At 41.1% G+C, this 24,977-nt stretch overlaps 1 protein-coding gene across 1 annotated transcript; it reads right to left on the bottom strand.

The window, feature by feature from the left end:
* Positions 1-4,049: 4,049 nt before the first annotated feature.
* On the bottom strand, positions 4,050-24,690 carry PDGFRL (platelet derived growth factor receptor like). The gene is made up of 6 exons (XM_058024140.1): positions 24,618-24,690; positions 17,120-17,414; positions 9,713-9,864; positions 8,152-8,445; positions 7,737-7,864; positions 4,050-4,709 (listed from the first exon to the last, which is right to left on the bottom strand). The coding sequence occupies exons 1-6, from the start codon at positions 24,676-24,678 to the stop codon at positions 4,521-4,523; spliced, it is 1,119 nt and encodes a 372-aa protein (XP_057880123.1). The 5' UTR covers positions 24,679-24,690; the 3' UTR covers positions 4,050-4,520.
* Positions 24,691-24,977: the final 287 nt, after the last annotated feature.

Here is a 24,977-nt window from a genome sequence, read left to right as displayed (position 1 = left end):
GGATAGCCTTGCTCCACCCTTGATCAGACCTGTTTAAGATGACTGCTCTGTACCTACTAAAACAGGTTCAGCTTCAGATTAGTCTTAGAAAATACTACTGATGCTTAGAGTAGCTTGGGCTTCACAGCAGGGCCACGACATTGTTACACTGCTGGTTAGCTAATGCTGGTAGCTGGCTGAGTTTCCCTGACTTTTTCAGTAGCTTGGGGACAAGAATCAAGGGCATGGGAAAGCATTTAGGGAACTCAACTGGAGAACCACTTCAAAGTATTTTACCTAAGACTTGCAAAATCTTGGCTAATAATGAGGAACACAGACATAGAAACAACACTGTTAACAGTGCTCATACAGTAAGTAAATTTGTAATATATTTAAACTTGTGATTGACTCTTTCACCATTAAATTTACTTAAACCTCTCATAATGTACAAGTTAAGGGTGCCATTTCTAGGGAACATTATGCTTTCTTTTAAGCCTTTCTAGGGCACTGTACATACCACTCATTAGTGGTGTCAGTACTTAAAATGTTTACTAGGAGGTTCAAATTTGACTATGAAAATCCTATGTTAGCTACAACTTGGCTTTAAGTATGTCTCAGAACATTCTTACTTTCTATGGTCAAAGAGATTTGATTACATGTATTTGAGCTGAATGCTTTACAATAAATATTTTCTACCAACTGAAGGATTTTTCTTCTGCTTATGTTAGTCAAAGGATCTTTAATCTAAGGAGGAACATTTTTCCATTTACTAAAAACTCTTGGTATCTGCTCTGCACAGCAAAACCGCAATGGTGAAGCTCCATGGCACAAATTATTCAGCTATCCTTAGAGAATTTCCCCTTGTTCCTCCACTTAGATGTATGGGTAGAAGATACATGGGTAGGGTAGGTACCTGCCTAGCTGTGGGTAGGTAGGAGATCTGTGGAGGTTGCTTGTGATTCTTCAGAACATTCTGTGGGTGAGAAAAGCCCCAGTTAGAGGTCAGCAGTGTAACAGGTCCTGTCACAAGAACACTTACCTATCCACCAGTAAGAACTTTATTACTTCAGTTGCAGTGTAATGCCTCAAATAAAACATGCAAGCAGAGTGCACACAGATGTTTGAAGGTTAAATATGGCATAGCCTTTTCTGTACCAAGAGCAGGGAAAGCTTTTCCAGGCTGCCCTACAAGAAAAGTAAGTATGGTATAGTGGATAATACAAAGACTGTTAATTAGTTGATAATTTACCTCCACAGGTGACTCTTCATGTCTAAACTGATTGCAAGTAGACTCTTTAATGCTTTTATGAAGAAATGAAGGCTGCTTATGTGTAGAAATCAGATTACAGAAATACCTGTTTAGCATTTGTCCTGTTGGTGTCAAAGAATTAAATAATTCTGCTAATCTGTAAATACCGTTTCAATGTTTCTCTCTGTTTGAGTATTAGTATTTCAAGCTTTAACTTAAATACCATGTGTTAGTAAAGACTTTGTTCAATCCGGTAACTTTTACATATTTGGGGTTTTTTTCTTTAGCATAAGGTTTCTTCAGGAAAAGTTAGAAACCTGCTCATCATCATAAGCCAAAGGTCAAGCAATTGAACAAGTGATTTTCTTCAGATATCCAACTTTACTCTCCAACTTCACAGTTCCAACTCTAATGATGGGTTTCAGAGGAAGCTATGGTGACATTTAACAGCTGTACCACATAATTTGTTACCATTCAAAGTATTCATAGTATGGTTCACCTTCAATGCTTTTTTCTAAAGGTCATTGTATGAGTTGTACTGTATTTTTTATAAAAGTTGATGTGAATCATTTCCTTGAGCTAAGTAAAATCTTGATGTTTCTCATTGCTAACACCAAAGACACTTCCATGTAAACTGGTGTCATGCAATTCATGCATGAAATTCCTTCTAGACAGTAACCAACCACTGATCTTGTCTGACAGCCAGGAAATCATTTAGGGCTGAGCTGCAGCTAAAAAGGTCATCATAAAGTTGGGATAACCACTGAACCCTAAAGAAAAAAATACCTTCTGACCACTGCTGCTGCCTTGCCTTAGAAGAGCAGTGACACAGGTATGGAAATGGAAATAACAGCACTAGCAGCTTTAGGCATGTAACTTTGACAAGTCACTTACATTTTATTTTCCAGGCCTCATTCCTTTCCCCTGTCACTGTTCATTTAGGTGGAAATGTGCAATAAACTGATCAATGTAACATCAGCTCTGCCCAAGAGGCTTTTGGTAAAATAAAAACTGTGTAAAATACATAGTAAAAGAATTCTCATAGTTTTCAATTACAAGAATTATTCTCATTCTTGGTGGGAGGACAAGGACAGAAAGGATGTAACACCCACCAAAACTCTTCCTTAGAGGCTCTGCTTCTGTATCAGTCTTGAGACCTGCACATGATGGTTAGGCATAACCATTACACCCCAGGGCACCACTCAAGCAATGGAATTCCACCATCTTTTCCTGCCAAACTGTCACCAAGGAAGTGGTGCCTCCACTGTGCTGCTGAACAAGGGTGGGCAGGTGACATGATCTCCCACTTCCCAGATACTTTGAGAAGGAAAAAAATTGTTGAATTACAGGCTCAAATGCACTTTGAAATTCAAAAAGCTGGCACAACTCCTTTAGTTCAAAGGGAAAGACATTGTTCTGAGGAGTGAAAATGCTAAAAAGGAATTAACACATTGCACAGCCTCATCTAGAAGGTCAAAGATTGTTAATTTGGTCAGAATAAAAAAACCCCACATGATACAAGGACATTTTTCCCTAAAAAAAATAGTACAAGACCCTTTATAGGTATTACTATGAAATTGTATTACCTACTTAGTCCTTTGGATTACAGCGTAATGTTGTTGACACATTTTAACAGATTAACCTCACCTCTTAACCTTCAAAGTCAGTTCTATTGCATGCTGTTTTAATTTTTTTTTTTAGCTATCTTATTTTCAGAGGCCAGAGATAAAAAAAAGTTCCTGGGGAATGTTCCCCATGTATTACATGAGACCTGCATGGAACCATTTCAGTCTTTACCATGGGGGTATTTCTCTTATCAGTTAAACTGGTCTAGGTTCCTGCATGCTGAAGAAAAGGCATTCAGCAAACTTGCCTAATGTTTTCATTAGCTACTCTACTAATCAGATCATTGATTTTATTGGGAAGCTGCCATTTCTACATTAGCACTTAGAGCTGCCACTATTCCAAACAGTGCTGCACACATTGCTCAAAGGTCTGAATTAGGTGGAGCACAGGGCTACCTCAGGCCTTCAGCAGAAGAAAGTTTCAGGAATTCCAATCTCAGGCTGAAACAGAGGGAAGTGTGTGACCAAGGGACCAGCTCCTGCTTTGCTTCCTTGTCTGTTCAGAATAAGCTGCTTTTCACTTGCCTTGTAAGTAATAGGGCTTGCATTAAATGGTTTTTGTCATTTCACTACTAAGGAGTGGATTTGTATTTAAAGTTCTAGCCCACATAAAGATGGTGCTTGAGACTAAGAAAAAAACCAAACATCGCCAAAATGTCCAACAATGTTGTTATCAAGTTCTTCTCCTCTGGCAAGCTCTTTCTTTGTACTGGTAACTGAACCCAGGGTGAGAAAAACAGTGGCTTATTTATCCAGGTATAGTTCTGTGTCAATGAAAATATCTTTCCTTTTCTCCTAAGTAAATTAATACAATGAAGTTGAACTTGTTATTACCCTAAGAGGAAATTCTCCTGTAAAACTGAACATTATTCTAATGTTTGCTTTTTTGCCTTGTTTTCTTTTTGTTCTGTAAATGCTAATATATAAATAAATGCAAGTTTTACCTTTAGCAACCATAATTTGCTACCTAATTTGCTAAACATAACACCAGACATCTAAAGAGGAGTAAGTAAGCTACATGTTGTAAGGGTGTAAGAATGCAGCAACATAAGGAAAATCGAGCATACCCAACTACTTACAAGTCTCTGGAGATACTAAAAATATGTTAAGGTCCTAGAGGGTATTCATCTTCACCTGGAGAGAAAATTTTGTGTTGTCTTTACACACCTATGAAAATGAGCACACACACATTTATGTTTTCATAATGTTCAGAAATTTAATTATTCTTGCAAAATAAACAACTGCTATTGGCTAACTTTGTTACAAGGCTTTTTTAGTTTGCTTTTTTGTTGTTGTTGTTTTAAACGTGCACAGTACTCTTAATGTTAAAATTGCAGGTTCCACACAGTGGGCTGACCTCCTGCAAGAGTCTGAGGGAAAGGCCATATGCAAAGGAAAGCCCAAAGAGCACCTGTTTGCAAACATGCACACACCCTAGGCATGTTCAGACTGCACTTTACTGCTTCACTGTAGTTTCATTAGCTCACTACTCACTACTGCTGGACAGAGTCAACTCTGTCGTGGCCTGTCAAGCTAGTCAACATGAAATGCACTGACATATAAAACAAACAGTGAGAGAGAAGTTACATTTAAACATTAATAAAGAAAATTAATGGCTATAATGTCAAATAACATACAGGTCAGTCCACAATCAGAAGTCTTTTCTATCACTTCAGTTCAACTTTGGTAGCTACTGTTGTTTCTCCTTGTAGGTTCTGAGCTATACAAACATAATTTCCCACATCTGTGTCTTCAAAATCCTCCACAAGAAGAACACTCTTTGAGATTCTTGTAGTATGGCCAATTCCTCTGTTTATCAGTCTCCAGAAGTTTTGAATAATCACAGGCCTCCCGGACTGTTAACAAAACAAAACAAAAACAACCCACCCACATAAAACAGGTGACTTCACAAAGTGTATTTAGTGACACCACCCCAGCACCTTGAAGCAGGAGGCTGGAGAGTACGAGCCTATATTCAAAAGTCAGCTCTAAGTGAGGGAATTGAAGGTGTCTGCCAGTGGCAGCAACATTGCTGCATTAAATATTGATTAAATAAGCTATGCCAAATGAGGATAATGCAATGGCTCTCCCACTCCAAGCACAGGAACTGGGCCTGCCAAAGCTCTGCCTGCAGCCTGTGCATGAGCTCAGTTTTAGGCCACTTAACTAAAGTTGCTTTTAGGTACCTGATCAAATAGGTGGGGTGTCCTGGGGAGGTGTCAAGATAGATGTGTGAGCTCATTTTCAGACTTCAGGCATGTCTCAAAAAAGGCAGCAGTGGCATGAGGTAGGACTGAGCTTTCATTCTCTTTTAGCACAGTGAATAGCTGTAGGTCACATGCTGAAAACTAATTCCTCCTCTAGTTTTAGAAAACACTACATCAGATAACACAGAAACAAACAGTAATAAGTCTCAAATACTTCTGAGTTAATCTTCACATTCTGCTTTCCAAAATGTATATGTAACTTCAAAGCCAAAAGTACAACCCCTGCCCCCCCCAACCCCTTTATATAAAATAACGCCTTTTCATGGCTTGTGTTGTTTTGGTTTTTTGGGTTTTTTTGGTTTTGTTTTGGTTTGGAGTTTTTTTGTTATTAAATAAAAGGTGCTTTTTTTTCAAATTCTATAAGGGAGTTCTCTAATGGACTGGTTATGAGGTCACACTGCCTGGCACCTCAGGAGGTCACAAAATGCTGGATAAGAGAAATTGGCCCAATGATAGACTGAGGCAGTCTCTTTTCTTCCAAAATCCAGCAGCTGCTAGTCAGCAGCTTTAAGCACACTGGCTTCTGCTATACCAACAGCTGGGATAAAAATGCAAGAGAGATTTCTGTGTGGAAACCATCCTCCCTTGCCTCATGACATAGATGGATTAATCACTTACCAACATGAATGCTACAAGGCTTAAGCTAGATGTAGCAATAGGTTAAGTTAGACACTTAAGCAGAGTCAAAGCTACAATCTCACACTTGCAAAATGACCAGTACAAAGGCAGCTCTCAGTCTTCCTGAAACTTAGGGATGAGTCACATTGCAGTCAGTGAATGCCTAGGAAGTGGCAGGCATTACCAGCTTCAGAAAAAAAAAAAACCCATAAAAACTCTTGGCAGTTGTAAATATAATAAAAATTCTTAAACCTTTAAAAGTAATTAAGCCACTTAGCAAAGGTCTACCTCCTGCTCCAAGCCTGAAAACTAAGTGTTATCTACAATCAAGTAATACTGCACAATTAATTCAAGTCTAAGTTACTTCTTAAATATAGCAAGTGGAACTTCTTGACCCTGCTGAAAGCGAAGGTAAAGACTATACAAAGTGGACCCTGTTTGCCTGGTTAGGCTCTTGCTAGTCCATTCTTCCTCAAAGTAACTGCCTGCTTTGAAGCCTGTTGCATGGAATCAGATTAAGGGTGGATCTGTATGCATTCACAGCAATTGTCAGGGAGTGGCAAAGGGGGAACAAGAGAAAAAAAAACAACTGAGTGGAGAAAAGCCAGGAGAGGTTACTGACTACAGAGGTAAAAGGAGGGTCTCCACAATGCACCATACCTAGGGACAAGCAGGGATTGATGTGCTGCTTCTGCTCAGGAATCAGGCAGTAGGTGAGAGCCCAGCTGCGGGGTGGTGTGGGCTGGGACAAAACCACCCCTGAGCTCCCAGCACTGAAAGCAGCAGCATCAATGGACACATCCCGTGAATCTTAGAACAATGTCAGTCCTTTTTCTTGTATAAAAGGTCTATATGACCAGCATCACTGATGGTCCTGTCTCTTCTCCTTCCACCCCACCTTTTTTCTTTGCAGTATGTGAACACTCTCAATAAATGTTAAGTCTTCAACAAGTATGCAGTGCTTCTACTCTGACATTTACTTGATCCTTTTGTTGGGGCAGAAACCCCAACACAACTCTCCCCTCCCTATCCCCAGGCATAGCTGGAGCTGGGACAGGTTACCCTAGTGGATAAGCACAGAGGCAGGCCAGAGGCCAAAGCCTCTCTCACCCGTAGGTGGGAGCAGTGGGAGGGTGTAGTCCTCTGTTGACAGCCCATGTGCCCTGCACTGCAGCTCTGGTATCCACAGCAAACAAGGGAGATAACCTGCATGCTTTAGCTGTTTATGTTCTATCAGTGCTAGAGAGGTGTAAACATGCACATGCCAGCATGCATCAGGTGCAGTAAAACCACTGGGAACAGCTGGGCCAGTAACAGCCAGCAAACCAGCCTGGGAAAGATGCAAAACTAGGGTGGACACTAATGAGATACAGAGAGATACAGAGTTTTGGAAGGCCAAGCTGGGTCTAGAGTGATTAAGAAATGAGCTCCTGCTATAACAGGTGAGGGTGGTTAGAGGGAAAAGTGAAGGGACTTTCAGTAATACTAGTCAGATACATCTTACTTTGTGCAAGAAAACAGACCACAGATTCACATTGTGTTTCCTGTGCATTCTTTCAGGTGAGGCTGGGCAGAAGCAGATTCAGCTTCAGGATATTGGCAAGCTTAAAAATTCTGTGCTGGGATAATTCATGCACCCAAGCCATGGAGAAAGAAGGGATATCAAACACAGAGGCAGCAGTGGACCTTGTGCCTTGCCTCCTGACGCTGCTTGGCTTTGACCCTGTCTGAGGAAATCCTGCCAGAGGAAAAGTATCTTTGGAATGGAAATCCGACAGAGGAGTGAGCTTTGCTGAATCTGATTTTTACTAAGAGGGCTCTCCAGCTTCATCCCTGTGTGACTTCTCAGGGAGACTCTCAGGGAAAGATAGGCTGAAGTGCTGAAGTTGAAAGGGGATATGCTGCCTCCTCCTGCCAGCATGCCTGAACTGGCAAAAGCATTCAACATGCTGCCTTTGTGAAGAACAAACCCTTTCAGGCGGGGTATACACCGCTCACCTCTTGCCCTGGATACTGCCACCTGAAGCTCACATCCACATCTGGCTCCCCAAGGACGGTGCAGACAACACGAACTCCGGCTCCACCCGATGACACCGCGATGGTGGTTGAGGGTGGGCCCTTGGGAACTGAGACAGTTCAGAAACAAAAAATTAGCTGCTAAAGTTAAATACACTGATAAAATTGAGAGTCAGTTTTGAACTCAGTCTGCTTAATGCAACAGGTGTTTTATACCTGCAACTTTCCCCTTTAAACTGGGAAACTTGCTGGAATTTAAACTTGATAAATGTTTTATCACATATGCTTTTGATCAAGATTTTAAAACTCCCATTACATTACTTATTTTACTTTCTAAAATTATTTTCTTAGTATCAGCAGAAGAGTCAATTTAAGCACAGAGAAAACTGCACTTTACCTTCCACATATAGTAGGTGATATTTGATGGAAATCTGAGGTGCTCCCTGTGACTCTGCTTTGCAGTAGACAATACCTTTATGATCAGAAGTAGGGTGCTGGAAGACAAAACCCTTCTTTGCATCATAAAAAATATCAGTTCCATCTGTTTCAATTTCTTCTGCTGGAAATTCCCTGTGAAGAGTCACTTTTGCTGAAGGAGTAGTAACACGGCACGGGATGACTGCAGGTTTGTCTGGGTTCAGGTAGACAATCTCAAAATAACTGGGAGTAGGTACAAAAAGCTCCTCTTTGTCTGTGCAGAAGAGATAAGATAATTACAGAAATAATTACATCTTGGTTAAACAGAAAGAAAAGTACATTTGACAAGAGAAAATAGCTGTGAGCAACATTTAAAACAAAAAGCTTTGGCTTAATTTTAATATGCACCCACAAAAGAAAAAAGAGCATTGCTTGCATTAAAGAAACATTAAATTGAAACTAAAAATGAAGTATTTTTCTAATCTTAAGAAAATCTTTGGAATGTCTTCTAGTAAGCTTCCAAGTACTTATCTGGATCCCATCACCACTGGTAAGATAAGGACTATTAGAAAAATATACTTTTTGAAGCTACAACTTTTTATACCTATGCTTTTAGTCAAAATGTTTGATTTACTGTACTAAGTAGAAGAAATATTTAGTGCCCTCAGAATCACAGTTAAGGAGTATTTATGTAATTGGCATGCTTCTTGGAAACCTAAATCTGAAATTCCTCTTTCTAGCACAAGCATTTATATAATAATTTGACTGAAAAGTTTATTCCAGCCTTTCTAAGGAATGTATCCTAAAAACATTAAGCTCTTCTTTCTGATGGTCCAATTTAACTCCAAAATGTATTGCAAACAATCCTATCTTAACATTTTGTACTAAAACGTTTTCTAGCCATGAATACTTTAGCTCTAATGAGCCATCAAATGTTGTTTTACTATTCGGAACGCTTTCCAGAAGAAAAAATGAACCATTTGATTTCAGCTCTGTTGTACCAAGCAGCCACAAACTGTGCACAGGCTCTGGGGGACATCACGAGCCCTTGAAGAGTGTTTTGCCTCTCAACATGCTATAAGGACTCCTCAGAGAAATTGTGGCCTTGTTGAGTTTTTTAAGGCACTGCAAGTAACTGGAATGAAGTGACAGTGGGAGAGAGTCCATGGGGTCATCTGAATGCCATGACAAAATGAATCTTCTGCACAGATTTATTTTCTTTATCAAGACACATTTTCAAGAATTATAACATTTTTTACTAGTTTTGTAGAAAATCCTCAGAAAGTCTGTTATAAAGTATGTGCTTTTCATTGCATTATCCTTTACTTTGGATATTTTGCATAAACTGAGGGAAAATGGACTCAAAAAAAAATCACACTAAGCAAGTAATTCTGCCCACCAGCAGAGTCTTCATTAACATCCACTAAATATAGATGAAAACTGTGGCAGTAAAATCTTGACAATGAAATCACTGATATAGCATTATTCCTGCCTTACCAGCAAATATATTTCCACTAATAATCCCCCAGTGAGTTAATTACCTGTGAAAAAGATGTATGTTGACCCTGTTCTAGTCTCATCCTTCCTGCATTTGTTACCATTGCACAGCTGAAGCCAGCAGCTGTATTCACCTGTGTCTGCTGCAGTGGAGTTTGCAAGGATCAGCAGACTGTGCCTGTCAAGCTGCTTTATGCTGTGGAAAAATAAAAACAAAAGGCAAAGACAAGCACAAATGTATTTCTTTGTATATTTCTGTCAGCTCATTTCCACTTTTGATTTTTTTATTCCTTCTCTGCAACTGACCACTTTTTACTTTCAGAGCTGTGTTGCCACTTCCCCTTTTGCTCCAGCAGAGATTGTTTACATGAGCACTTTTATTGATTTTAACTACATACAAGAACTTGTAAAAGTCTTGTACAGTTCATTTTTGGATTCCTTCAAGTCTCCACTTTGAAAATGGGCTGTGACTGTTCTAGGCCATATGTCCATCTATGTTTTGGCCTAGTTTGTCCATGTATAGCCTGTTCCTTCATTCTACACATCAACCCACATGGACCTCAGTCCTTTTTCAATACTGTAACACTGCTTCAATAAAATCTAACAAAGATAATTGACAAGTAGTAACACTGCTTCAATAAAATCTAACAAAGATAATTGACAAGTAGTTAGTAGCAGGTATTCTACTGAGAGTTTAATAATTTCTGCCTGCTTTCAGTGTGAATGTTTTTCCAAATTTTACCATACCAGTCCAAGTTTCCACTTGCAAAGAGCTGCTACCTCAGCCTGGATTTGTCCTGCAAATTTAGTAATTTTGCAAGACGTACACCTGTGGTCTAAGCCACCTCACTGGAGTTTCCTCCACATCCCTTGGCTGTTTTAGAGCATGACCCTGAGAACTGCTGGAAGTGAACTGGCAGTGCCATCACGTAACTACACAAAATTCAGCCTGTGTGATTATTTCAGACTTGATTTGCCTTTTTTTTTTCCTTCTCCTGAATTTCCCAGGCACATCTCTCAGTGGACTGACATTTGTAAATGTGCAAATATTTATAAATATGTAGACATTTACATAGATACTCACAATTATTCTAAAAGGCAAAGGTCCTGTATTATGAAATACATCAGCTACAGTCTCACCTTGTTATTTTTAAATCTATTTTAAAGTTTACCTTCCTGGCTCTTTCTGGCAGACAGATGGTGGTGTGCTTGGCAGTCTACTGGGTTGACTTTTGATGGATTGCAAAAGCAATGGCCCACAAGTACCAGTCTCAGGGAATGCTGTCAGCACAGCCACGTGGCAGTACTGATGCACTCTGCTGCTGCTCCAACCCTTAAAAATATTATTTTCAACCAGCTGCCTCTCATGGTAGTGGATCTAGGTAATGAAGGGTTCCCTCTTTCCTTTGCAAGACATTGAGTTATTTACAAGGTAATTTCTTTCTAATCAAGTCAGGAATGATTTTTTCCAATCTAGGTATTTGATAATGAACTTCTTTTTACTGTTTTAAAAGGGATTTGGACAAATATACACTTTGCATTAAGTCTGAACAGCTCTCATACTCACTCAGCTGTGGGTTTTTTTGAATATTTATTGCCCTCCTAATCCTTACTATTGTGGTAGTTTTTCTGTAAGGCAGATACCTGACTGAATAATTTCTTTCCAGGATTAGCATCTTTGAAGAAAATGTTATTCTTTTTTAAGAGTTTTGTTTAACTGTCCCCTGCAGGCAGAATAACTGTTTAAACAGGCCACCACTTCAGCTGCCTGTGCTTCCCAGGAGTTGTGGCTCCCAGGTGCTCTGCCAGCCATTTGCACAATTAGCAGCAATCACAAGCAGCAGTCCACATAACCCAAATCTCAGCCTTCAGCCAGGCCAGCAGCTCAGAGATTAAAATACACACCTCAAGCACAGATAACTGAGAGCTGCCTTCTCCAGTAAGCCCTCAGACACCATTACACCCACACCAACATAGACACACATGGATCCACCACAGGGCAGTTTTGAGGCCTGCCTCAATAAACAGGCAAATCACAATTCCTATCCACTAATGCACTTGCTCTACCCAACCATGATTCCATTTTTTAGAATCATGTTACTATGGTGCATTAGCCTTTCCATTTTTAATATATGCACTACCTCACATTACAAACTATCTTCTGTTTTTGGATAACTTTTGAAAGATTCCTATCTGCAAGAGAACATGCTGTGTATCATACCCAAATGGAAGAAAAGATAAACCCAAAACATGTCCTAGTCTGTATTATTACTGTTTAGTTTCACAGTTCACATTTCACAGGCTATATGACAACCTCAGAATAAAATGTTGTCTAAAGATCAAGTAATAAATGTCTACAATACAGAGCAACCATTATGCCAGAACTCTTCTGCCTCCAATCATTAATGCAGACACTGAGCTATAGCTTGAAATCCCAACAGATAGCAAAATAAGGTCAGAGTTAATTAATTATTGTACAGTGTGTTCTTCTTAACTGTGAACAAGCTATTCAGTAATAACCTAGCAAGGCAGTCATCCACAAACATGCAATAACAAAACCTGGCATCTGAGAGTGCAGGTGTTGAAACTTGAGACATGACCATATTAAGCAGACAAAACAAGCCATATAAAATAAAGTATAAATGGTAAATCCTGCAGCTAACCAATATTTCCAGGGAAATGTATAATTTCATTAGTATTTTATTAGTATTTTAGATACTGGGAAATCTGACCCAGAAGCCAAAACCTTGCGGCATTGTAGATGTCACAAAGCAAAAATGTTGTATATACAAACATGCATGTATATACAAACATTACCAGACTGTTTAAAGAAACTAGAAACATAGCCCAAAATCTTATTCCATGCATTCATCGTATTAAACTTTAAATAAAATTCAGAAGACTTTTTGTGAGAAAACCATGCTACATTTAGAAGCTAAAAAATATATTTATATAAAAAATCCCTACAAAGACAGTATACATAGCCTCACTCAAAGAGCATCTACCCAACTACTCTCAAGTAGTTGCATTCATACTGACAAAAGAGAGCTTATGTCAAATACACACTCACTAGGACAGGAACATAACATCTTGCTGTTTTACACAAGAAAAAATCCTTAGCTTTAAAACTTCAAAGCACAAGCAGCAAAATCAAATTCAGTTATACACATGAGCACAAGTGACATCGCACTAAGCCTGTGGGATGCATTCACTGCATTCAGTGAAAGCAGTCTAATTTCAGTCTAATTCTGGGCCCCACCACACCCAGTTTCCTCAATATTTGTGGGAGTGCTCCTGTGCAGACATCTCCTCTCACAGGAATGTACATGTGATGCACGTCCAGCTGTTTGCTCCAGCTTCTTCCATCAGAGCAGCTCCATTTTGTGTCAGTTTACTTATCAGACAAAGTCAAAAGCAGCTTGCCTTCATCAGAGGAGACCCAGGCTGCAGCCAAGCAGCACAGAGACTGTGTGAAGTCAGAGCAGCTTTCTGCTATAAAGCTTTAGTAAAGGGAAAATCCTCCTGCCCTTATTCTTATCCCTCTCTTATGTTGTAGATCCAGTTTCTGGGTGAGCCTCCAGTTATTAATTTGTTATTCACAGTCTTACAAAACAGCATTCCAGCCTTTCCATACTAGGGGTGCAAGAGCAGCCTCTGACTGTTAACACCACCAATGTTTTTGGCCCGTTCTGCCAGCACCCAAAGTTTTCAGACAAAAGGTATTTAAGTGCTGCACAAAGCAAGAGAGCATTACAGATAATGCTGAAGTTCTGCAGAAAGCTTATGTGTGTCCTTAAGCTGGGAACCATGTCTGCATGATTCAAGCTTTCTCTCAAGAGTTGTATGGCACACTACAGTCTCTAAAGCTGAGTAAATTGTCTCAGTGTGTACTGTTGTGTACTCCAGTTAGAGCAGTGGAAAGGCTGAATTTCTGCTCAATCTCAGCAAGAAGCAGCCAAAGAGTCCTCCTCCTCCTTTTCACCCAGCATCTCTCACTCCCTCAGATATGATAATTATAGCACATGTAACAGCTCCAGACCCATTAAAAACTGAGACTCTCTAGTACAGCAAGTAAAATATTTCATTTACCAGGTTGTAGAGTACGCCTACAAGGACAAGTTCAATGAAAGCATAGCCACTAATACTACAGAAATGGCTTTTCTAACAAAAATCTTCCTCTTTAGAAAAGGCATATTGTTCCCCAGATTGCTGTACTCTCCTTACCATATGGGTGACTTTAAAATGTGGTAACCATAGAATGGAGGCAAAACATCTGGGTTTTATCCTTACTTCTTTTTGCAACCACCCATAGAAAACACATTACATTTATGCTAAATTTAACTAGTTGCAAGCTAAAATGCCAGAGTAGTTGAATTTGTACACACCTTCTATTATTTAAGGGAAAAGTAGTAACTGGATGCCTGAGCATCTGTTGCTATGAACAGAAGAACTGTAGTCATTAGTCCCCAGCAACTGCAGGGATCTCATCAGCAGTGTTTCTCCTCCTTTTCACTTTTCCTCTGCACACCAACCCACTCCTTCTACATTTTCCATTACCTCCTTCTGGCCCCACCACATCCCCCTGCTGCTGCCATCAATTCTGGTTTGCACCAGTGCCCCAAGTCCAGCAAGACCTACATGGAAATCTGAGGTAAAAAAGGCCAAGCCCAGTTAATTAGCTTGGGTTTTGCCCCACACCTCACTAACTGGTAATGAGGGGATTATCTTATACTTGATCTTCAAGTACTCAAAAATGTTAGAAGATACTGGACATATATCTACCTAGAAGATTAAACAATTTCTGCTGCAGGTTATTACTTGCTAATAAATTTTCTGCATCTCCCCCCTCTGCCCTATATTCATCAGTTTGTTTTAAAATAATGAAAGTAACATATTAATAAAACTTTTTAAATTGCCTGTTGCAGTTGATGCTTGGTGCATGGTGTGCATATTCCATGAGGAAGATCTGAGCTCCTCTGGAAAGGTCATAGCTATGCTGACCTTTTCTATTGCCAGCTCACTCACAAACACTGCCAGCTGAGCTGAGTAACATGGTACCTTTATGGTACTTCGAGTTAAAATCCATCAAACCTTTCTGAAACCACAGGACACAAATTTCTAATTTCACATTCTGTAGAGCAGACTTTGTTTCACAGGCACCTATTACTGCAAAGACCTTGAGATAATTAGCAAAGCCATGCTAAAAACGTGATCAAAATGTAACAATGGAGACATTGCACAGGATTCTGTTGTCAATGTCTCCATAAATTATTACCATTCTGTGACTCTGAAATCTGCTTCTAATCTATGTTTTCAGTTTTTCTAGTTAATTTTAGGATCTTCTGCTTATATTCAAAAGTGATTATTTAGTCAAACACAGCCTTACTGCTTTAACAACTTATTTCAAAAGCAATGACCATTATATTTCAATACAGATCCTTAAGTATATGCCTTACATAGTTCTAAAAGAAAAGAAATGTTTAGGCAAGTTACATCTCCCCAGTCAAAATGTTTTACAGCACTTATTTTATGTGGCGCAGCCACCTTTTGTTGTATGGTTAAACTACCACTGTTAACTTGACTGAGTACAAAAATGTAAATTACTGAAGGATCCCAAACTACTTCAAACTGGAAACCAGAAAATTACACAATCATGACATAAATATCTTTTTTCTATTTTCCCAAACTATCTCAATTTATTGGAACTTAATTTTGCATGAGAAGAATACACAATCAAATAACTAATTAGGAAGCATTCAGATTCCTCTCCAAAAACCCTGAATACTCACCCTGCCTTCTTCAATGCCAGATTCTGACACACAGATGGCATGGCCTGGAGGTCTACAGGACCAAACCACACCAGCAACCTATTTGCAAATGCACACAGCATTAAGAACAACACCACCACCACTACACGCGCACTCCCTGCCGGCGTGCTCATCCAGCCCCGCTTGCTGGAGGGCAGCCTGTGCTGCAGCTAATAAACGCCACCTGCTGAAAGAAACCGGGATGGAACAGCGTTCCTTGCAAAAGCACGAGCAGCAGCAGGTTAAAGAGGCCTTTGGACAGATACTGCTGGGATAAGCCAGCAGCAGGAACCAGCCTGCTGCTGTAACTTACTGTGGCAGAAGCCTTGCACTCAGCCAGGGCAGTCCTTGAGCACCTCGGCCAGCAAGGGACATGCAAACAATGCACAGAGAACTGGCTCATGAATTACAGGAGGATGTGCTAGAGATCACCGTGGGTAACTGCCATTCATCAACACTCCCCTTGGGAAACAGAAGTGGAAAGAAGAAGTATATATCTGAAAAACTAATTAACTGGGAGTGATTTTAAGGTAACATCACACCTGTAAATAATGTACTAGTAATGAACACTGAGATTCAGATAACCTGAGTGACTTAGTGAAAGCACACTCACTTGTACTTCATTTAGGAACAACAGGACAAGAGCTGACATCTTGACTCGTACCTCTGTGTCCCTCTCACCTAATAATCCAAGAAAAGCTCCTAACTGTTCTTTCTTTGGGTATCACTCACAGTGCTTCACAGTCTCCATAAAGCAGACACTGAAAACAAATACTTCTCAGAGCAATAAAATGCCTGTGCAAGACATCCTTAAGCTCCTTATATGCCCCTCCTCTTTCTAATACAGAACTAAATGACTACATTTAATCTACATTTAGCTATGTGTACTACCCTGAAAAAACCAGGAAGGTAATGTATGGAAAGTCTCAGAAAAGATATTCAGAGCAACAGGACACTCGGCTGGTGGGGCAGTCTGTTCCTCTTCCTGCTCTAACAAATCTTTCTGCAGTTTTCATTAAGATGTCACAAGATAAAAGAAAAAGCTTTCCTCACTTTAAAGTAATAACCCTCAGCACTAAACTCGGATGCAACACAAGCCCTGCAATTTCATTGCAAAGGCAACTCTGACTGAACCACTACTCTCACATGCTCCTTAGCATGAAGGCTGGTGTATTTTTTGCTAGTTAAGAGATGTGGGTTTGAGTCTCTTCAGGAAATTAACCTTACAACCTTACCTGGTAGCCACATTAGCAAGCAGTACAGCCCAACACAGAGCAGGTCTCTGCAGAGCAACAGAGTTGGTAGTGAGCACCTGACATCCACACACACATTTTGAGAGTTTTACTTTGGACCAACCCTAACATGGTTCCCTGTTTGTGGCTGGAGCAAATGGTGAACAACATCTTCATTTTAGATTCATCTGAAGGAAACAGAGTTCACATGCTGTAAGACTATCTCACAGTGCAAACGGTGATGACTAAAAATTGCTCATCCTTTTTGCGGACACTAAAAATTATTAAATAGAACACTGCGACTGTAAAAATGTAGATGAACACACAAACAAACTAACACACCAGTGGTGCTGAACATAGTAAGAGAAAAAATGTTCTGCATTTTTCCTGCAAAAAATGAAAAATAGCTTACCTGAGTCTGGAGTCTTTAAAGGTGTCTAAGTAAGAAGGATAGCTCCACGTAACATTACTCCCCTTACATCGCAGCTCTATGCTTTGTCCTGCAGCCAGGCTTATGGTGGCAGCTAGTTTCTGGAAATGACCTTTATCCATCACCTGTGTCAGTATGGACTGAGACTTCAAAGAGGAGTCCACAGACTCTCTCTCCTTCATTTTGGCATTCTTGGGTTTTACTTTCTTGTTAACAGGCCTAATTTTGTTTTCTCCAGGTTCTTTGGGACGCTTACTCTTCGCAGGCTGTCCAATGACTGGTAAAATAAAGAAAAGAAGGCAATGTTACTGATTAGAAAAAAGTTTATATAGTCCTTTGGGGAAAAAAAAATCTTTATTATCCCAGAGAATAACTGAACTTTTATTCTTCCTAGAAAAGACGCATAGAACTTAGTAAGAGTTAATTTCCTTAAGTTTTTAAAGTCTGCCATGACCCATTTTCCTGGGGAGAAAGGAAAAAAAGAAGAGAGCTTTCAAGAACATGTGGAAAATATACACTTACATAAACAGAGAAATATGAAAGGTATGAAAACTTTACAAATGGTAAGGGAAAGAAATACAGCACTTCTATCTGCAGCCACTTTTGTCATTTCCACCTCCTGGCGTTGCCATGCAGTGCTCAGTGCTACACCAGCTCTCCACATTTGTGTGCCCATCACTTCTGCATGGCCTCTTCACACACCACACTTCCACAAGGGACACATGAAGAACTCACAAGTATAAAACTTCATGGCAATTTATAAAATACTAATAGTGATGCAGGTTTCTTAGTTTACAGTAATTACTGAAATGCAAGTGATACTTCAGTCACTTGAAGGTGACTTACTTAAGTTGTCACTTCTCTGTAAGAGCCATTTATTTTGACAGCCAGATGAAGACAGAATCTTATTTAGAGACAAATAATAAGAGATTTTATTACCTCCTAGAGACAAGGATGCCCAGTTGCCTTAACAAACAAAGGAAACAGAAAGAAAAAGTGAGGTGTCTCAAATATTTAAAAATAAAAACAAACAAAAAATTCCAACTTTAACTGACATCAGGAAGCACAGTCCTTCTGTGAGACAAGCCTAAAACTGCTTTTGCCAGACACCAGAAACACCACTAACTGTACCTGACATCTAATTCTTGTTTTCCACATGGAAACACCGAGGTATTTCATTGTACAAATCAATCAACAGGCTCCCTCTGGAATGAAAAACTCAGCACACTCCTATACTCAGCATAATTTCAACTGGTACAGGCTGCCAGTATGAACAGCAGGACTTCCAGACTGCTGCCACTGATGGCTCCTGTGACGCTCCTCAATCCCCAGCTGGACACCTTGCAGTGAGTGAGCTTTGACTTCTCCAAGTCCAGGCTGATGCACAACACATTTCTTTTAAACAACACAGTGCCTTGTGAGCACAAATGTAAAAACCAGGAGTTTGTAGCATTTTTTCTTTGTGTTGCATTAGAAAGGCTACCGTGGGTCAGGCCAAAATGATTTGCACTGACACCACCTAGTGTCAGATGCCAATCAGGGAACAGGGCAACCACTCTGCTCCTTTGATACTACTCTCCTGAGCTTCCAACAACCTTTAGCTCAAGGGGTCTGTGAACCACAGTTGTCATCATTTTATTGTGCTTGGCTGGTTTTGGGGGTTTTCTTGTATTTTTTTTTATATTGTCCTTGGATGTTTTCCTTCATTGATTTGTCTGGTCAATTTTGAAAATTACACAAATGACACATAAATACCAGATGCTTTCTAGTTTTTGTATTAAATAAAAAATAAATATTCATGTTTCTCCAATAACATTCTCTCCAACACAAATACTTTTACAGAACTTCAAGGTTTTTGACTGATTTTCTTTCCAGACTGACAAGTCCTACTCCAATTGTTCCTGTAAAGAAAATGCATCTTACAACAGTTCAGTTTCACCACATTTGCCTGATGGCAAGAACAGAAAAGCAGACTGTACACCGGGTTCAAGGTATGCTCAGATCTAGCTGTACATATCAATGGTGTCTTCTTTCCTGTCTAAACAGCTCATTACTTTTCAAGATAACAATATTAGGAACTGACTTTTTAAAAAATAATCAAGTGTAATTCCAAGACCACTTTCCTACGTAGGAAGTATTGGTTAAAAATTCGTAAGTAGAAACCCATCAAGGCATACATGAAGTTAGAACAGTTTGTGCTATTCAGCATCCACCAACATGAAATGTGAAGTCCTATTTTCCCTGCCCAGTTCTTCAAAACTGAGAGATCATTCTACAACTCTTTACTGACAGTTTTCTTTTCTTTTAACAGCTACTTAAACATGCTGAAAAGCATGTGCCTTACAAGATCCCTGTTAAATTCAGCTGGATAAAAGCAATTCTATCCATTTGGCAAAAAGACTAATTCCTAATCTTTATTTCCTATTACTTATTATTCCATGAGAAGTCTTCCCTTGTCTCACAGCACATTGGTTCCCAAGGAATCTTTTACAACAGGCTTACAATAAAAGCTTTTGGGAATCCAACTACATCAACCAACTCATCCATGGCCACACTCTTACAAAAAGTCCTTACAGAACCTCAGCAGATCCAAAGAACAAAACTTCTAAATGAAAAAAAAAAAAAAAACAAAAAAACAAACAAAAAGACCCCAAAAACAAACAAAAAAAAAAAAAAAAAAAAAGAGAAAGAAAAAGGCAGTCATTCCAAAGCCATACTGACTTTACAGCAATTCATTAGTTCAGTTTACAGAATACAGACATCTGGCTTTGTGCCTCTACCTCCTCCAAATATTGTAAAATACTGGGATATTCCACTTCACTGGAAAGCTATAGTTCTTTGATGTGATATAGTGATATGCAGTGATGACACAATCACTTCATTTGGAAAAGAAAGAGCTCTGAGATCATCGAGCCCAACCTCTGATCAAAACCCACAATGTCAATTAGGCCATGGCACTCAGTGCCATCCAGTCTTTCCTTGAACACCTTCAGGGACAGTGATTCCACCACCTCCACTGGCAGCTCATCCCAATGTCTAATCACGCCTACTGTGAAGAAATCCCTCCTAATGTCCAACCCAAACCTCCCTTGGCCCAGCCTGAGGCTCTGTGCTCTCATCCTGTCATTTGCTGCCTGGGAGAGCAGGCCAAACCCCACCTTGCCACCAGCTTCTTTCAGGTAGCTGTAGAGAGTTATAAAGTCATCACTGAGCCTCCTTTTCTCCAGGCTGAGAAGCTCCAGCTCCCTCAGCCACTCCTCACAGAACTCACCCTCTAGACCCTCCATCAGCTTCACTGCCCTTCTCTGGAAAAAGACAATTAATGACAAGTATCTGGGCTAAGGCTTCACCAATTTCAGATTCAAATTTCTTTTACAACTCAGGTGTATATCATAATATCTTGGCACTTAAACAGTTTATGTTCCTGATTTTCTCTATCACTGATTCTTCTGCCATGTTAATGAGATGTCCTCTAATGATTCTCCCCATAGAGAAAAATTATATTTCAGAACCTGCTCTTACAGTGCTTCATAGGATACTGCACTCTAAGTTTCTTCTATGTTTATCATGTCGCCATTTGCCACTAAAACCTCTCTAAGCACCTCCATAGGGAACATGGGTGTACACGGATAAATTTTTAAATTTCACTTTCTATAGATGCTCTTTCTTATCCCCCATTCCTACCAGTCATAAAAATTCTGCAGCCATGTCTCCCTGCTCCATCATGGTACATCAGAAGAAGAAAAAGTATTTATGGCTGATTTTATCCATTTGTAAGCTATTTCTCAACCTCTTTTGGTCTGCTTTATTCTGGTTTTTATATTTAACCCACATGTGAATTAAGGAGCCTCCTCCTCTTATGTAATTCCCCCTTCCAAAATTAAACACATCAGTGGTTTCTTTGTCTTTTATTATTCCTGAAAGAATACTAGAACTACAGTCAGGCCTTTCCACAACAACATCTGAATCCAATTACTTGAGTACTGCTCCAGAGCAAGTAAAGAATTGCTGCTCTTCTGAGGGGCTCTCTGAATAGCTGCTCCAAGTCATTATTTGTGGCCATCTAAACAATTGCATTCTGCACCACACCTCGACGTGTGTGACCCAGCCCATGTGAGGGGAAGTTATGCTTCCTTTTGCTTTTCTATCCTGCTGCCCCTCTGGTTTTCCTTAGCAGAGCAGTCCCTACACATTGGGTGGTCAGTCACCAGGCTGGTTCCTCTCCACAGGGCTGGCATTTCAGCCCCGGAGACTTTTACCACCAAAACCCACCAGGAAACAGATTTAACACAAAAGTTTTCTTCAACACATACTGCCACTTCTCCCTGGGGTAAGCTATTCCATCTTAGTGGAATTCCATCCCACTACTGTGCATTAGTACTGGGAGGTTCCACTGACAGGCCCCACCAGCCTTTTGAATAAGCATTCCCATTTCAAACTGGCCATTCCAGTTCCTTTTGAGCTCTCCAGATGACTCTGTAGCAGCACACAAGCTTTGGTTCAGCCATCCCTTTTCTTTGCCCCCCCCATCAAACCCTACTGAAATTTGTTCCAACTACTCTTTGACATTTCCACTGCTTTTTGCCAACCTCGATCCTGACATTATTTCTAAGGCACACGGACCCTGCAACCTCATCCCTAGGAAATGCTTCATCCCATACTGTGTGCTCTGCCACACCCGAGACCCTGCCTTTAAGAAACTGTTAAAGACTCCCCTATGAAAGCTTTCCAATTTTAAGTGCCAGAAGCCTGGTTTTGATTTTCTCAAGATTAAGTTTTTCCTCTCCACACAAGCTCCCTCTGTTTCGTGTTTCTGCAGTTCAGCGGGTTCACAGTTTCCTCCCACACCACACTCCCAGCCGCTCAGTGAGAGCCTTGTCTGCCTGACCTTGTCCTTCCCTGCAGGTGACAGCAGGGGCATTTCAGAAACACACCCGATGAGCTCTTACCTTCCTACACAGAAAACCCGGTTCTGCCTCTGTTGCACCTCCCAAAGGGGTGAGTTCCAAGCAAGCTGTGGCCACGCTCCTCCCCGACACTCCCTTGTCTTTCCAGATGTCTACTGACCACTTCTAGCACCACTACTAGCACCTCTTTTGCACCTCACAATCCGGACTTCTGTCTTACCTGAATTAAGTCTTTTTATGCCAGGTAACAAAATTAACTGCTACAGTATCACCCAAGGTAAAGAGGATACACAATAAAAGCCCTCCAGGAACACAGAAACCACCACCAAGAATCATCCAATTCCTTATGCAATCTGCAAGATTTTCCCAAGAAAGGGAACAAAGTCAACCAGCCCATTTATGCAAGCACATGAATATGCCACGTTTGGGATATTTCACTCTTTCACCAGAGGTATGCACTGAGCCCTCACTGTTTCAATAACATTGCACTGCCTAATGTTGCACTGCTTTAGTGCAACAGCATTCCTTATTATATAATAAAATATAATAAAATTAAGAATTAGAAAAAATATTAACTGAGAAAATGCCTCATCTCTACCACCGATCAGCTCCTGAAGTTGGTTCTAAAGAGGCACTGTACTAATTTTCAGCTACAGCAGTACATTCCCTAATAACTCATCATGCCAAAGTAGGCGACTATGCATCCATATGCCACAGAAATGTATCATGCAGCACCTTTGCTCCTGGTTGACAGTGTTTGTCTTACCCTATTCTTTAATGTCTGCCCCTCGTTCTCACAAATGTTACCCACACAACAATATCAAAATAGGTGTTAGTTATATAAGTGAGCCTGGTCTCCTACAAGTACAAGGGAGTCACCTTCACTGTCCACCAGACATACCCACCCCACAAGGCAGGTCCCATGCTACATCTTGGCACCATCAGAGACTGAGAACTCTCTCAACTTATACTGATTAATTCTTCCTTGAGGGGAAAATAAATTAATTGCGAGTTTACCATACATTTTAAAAATAAATTGTAAAATATAAATAAAAAATAAATTGTGAGATTACCATGAAGTATAATTAACCAGCAGGATTACTATATGAGGAAAGAGTCTTTGTGATTACAAGTAATGTAACAGAACAAGCTGGACACATCTCATCATTTGTGATACTTCAAACAAGAAGTTAATCATCCAGACACAGTGCCAATCTGGAGGGGCATGTTTCATTAGTTCATAAATCAATATAAGATAAATTAGGAAGACTATTCTGAAATTGCAATTCCTACGTTAGGACTTCTACATTTAGCTTTAGACGAGAAATTCTCATTAAATATACTTGGTTACTTTCTTCCATTGCTAAGTTTCTGGATAGCAGAGCGGGGAGCACTCAGTCACACTACAGCATAAACATAAGAAATTGACAAGAACAGCGGCTTGGGAAATCTTTCTGAAACCCAAGTTACAATTTATTCTGTTTTTATTGTCTACTTCTCAAATAGAAACCACTTTTCTTGATGTGGTATACACAGACCAGATCTTTCAGCAGAAATCCTCTCCTGCATCAATCTGATCCACAGTGCAATTCCTCTGCATGTAGTCATGAGGAAAACTAGGCTGGAAAAGGCTTCTGGAATTCCCTTCCCATCTCTGCTCAGCTGCTCTGAGCGATGCCCAGTTGAGCTCTGACTCTCCCAGAGGCTGGAGACTCTACAGCCTCCTCTGACAAATTCTATGGTTATCTTAGGGTGGAGGATTTTTTATGTTCTTATAAGAATGTTTTCCTTATGACCTACTAAAGTACTTGTGGTAATTGCCTTTCACCACGCACCCAGAGCCTGCCTCCTATTTCTCTGCAAACCCTTCCATGCGTTATGCAGGCCTTGATCCCCAAGCCCTTCCACAGTGAAAAACAATGGAATAACTTTTTTGTTGTTTCTTCCCAATAAGTATTGATAAGTTCATTTACATTTTGCAAGGGGGAAAGAGTGTTCCTTATGTTAATTAAAGTCTACCTAAATCAAAAATTAGTTACGGATGTCCCTTCCCCACCAAGACCTTCTCACAGCCTGAAGCGGCTGTGAGAATAAAGTTATGAGAACTTTTCTCAAAATACTCAAGTTATGAGTGAAGTTCGATGCTCTCAATCGAACAACGATGCAGAAAGCCATAATTTTTTGGTTGTTTTTTAAATCCAAGCATCACACCCAACGCTGTCCCACGTCCAGCCGTGTCCCCTCCTCAGGCGCCACAGGGGACTGGACGCGGACCGAAACGCTCTACCCCAAAGACAGCGGGCGGCAGGAGCAGCCGGGGCTCAGACAGCCGGGGCTCAGACGCCTCTCCCCATTCCCAAACCCACATTTTCGCCTGAAGGCTTCGGCGACCTGCTGGCCTCACACGACGCGAGCAACCCGCCTTCCCTCCGCCTCTGCCCAGCGGGACGGGAGCCCCGCCGCACCCCCTCCCGTGATGGCTCCCGGTCCCCGGGACGGTCGGGCCGGCGGCTACGGCTGGAGAAAGGGAAGCCGGCGGCGCCTCGCAAAGCGGGGGGACCCGTCGGGCTCACCGTGTGGCAGCGCTCCCTGCAGCAGCAGCAGCAGCACGCCGAGGAGCACCCAGAGCCGCATGGCGGGAGCGGCCCGGGCGCGGCGGCGGCGGGGCGGGCGCGGCGCAGGGCGGCCCCGGGGCGCCTCGGCGGGGAGGGGCCGGGGCCGGGGCCGGGCCGCTCCCACCGCCACGCTCCGTTCCTCGCTGGAAACCCGGTGTGCGGAGCGGGGCTGCGGCCGCAGGGCGTTCGGGGACACCGGGGCAGGGCTCTTCTGGAGGCAGCTCCTCGGTGCCCGCTGCCCCTCGCCCTGCGAGGCTCTGCACAGGTCCGGCTGTTTGCGGCTGCCTGGGGCCCACAGCCGGGCGGCCAGAGCGGAGC

This window comes from Melospiza georgiana, chromosome 5, assembly GCF_028018845.1.
Source record: "Melospiza georgiana isolate bMelGeo1 chromosome 5, bMelGeo1.pri, whole genome shotgun sequence".
NCBI classification, from domain to species: Eukaryota; Metazoa; Chordata; class Aves; order Passeriformes; family Passerellidae; genus Melospiza; species Melospiza georgiana.
The sequence above is the reverse complement of the archived record's forward strand: the minus strand, read 5'-3'. Positions and strand labels throughout refer to the sequence as shown.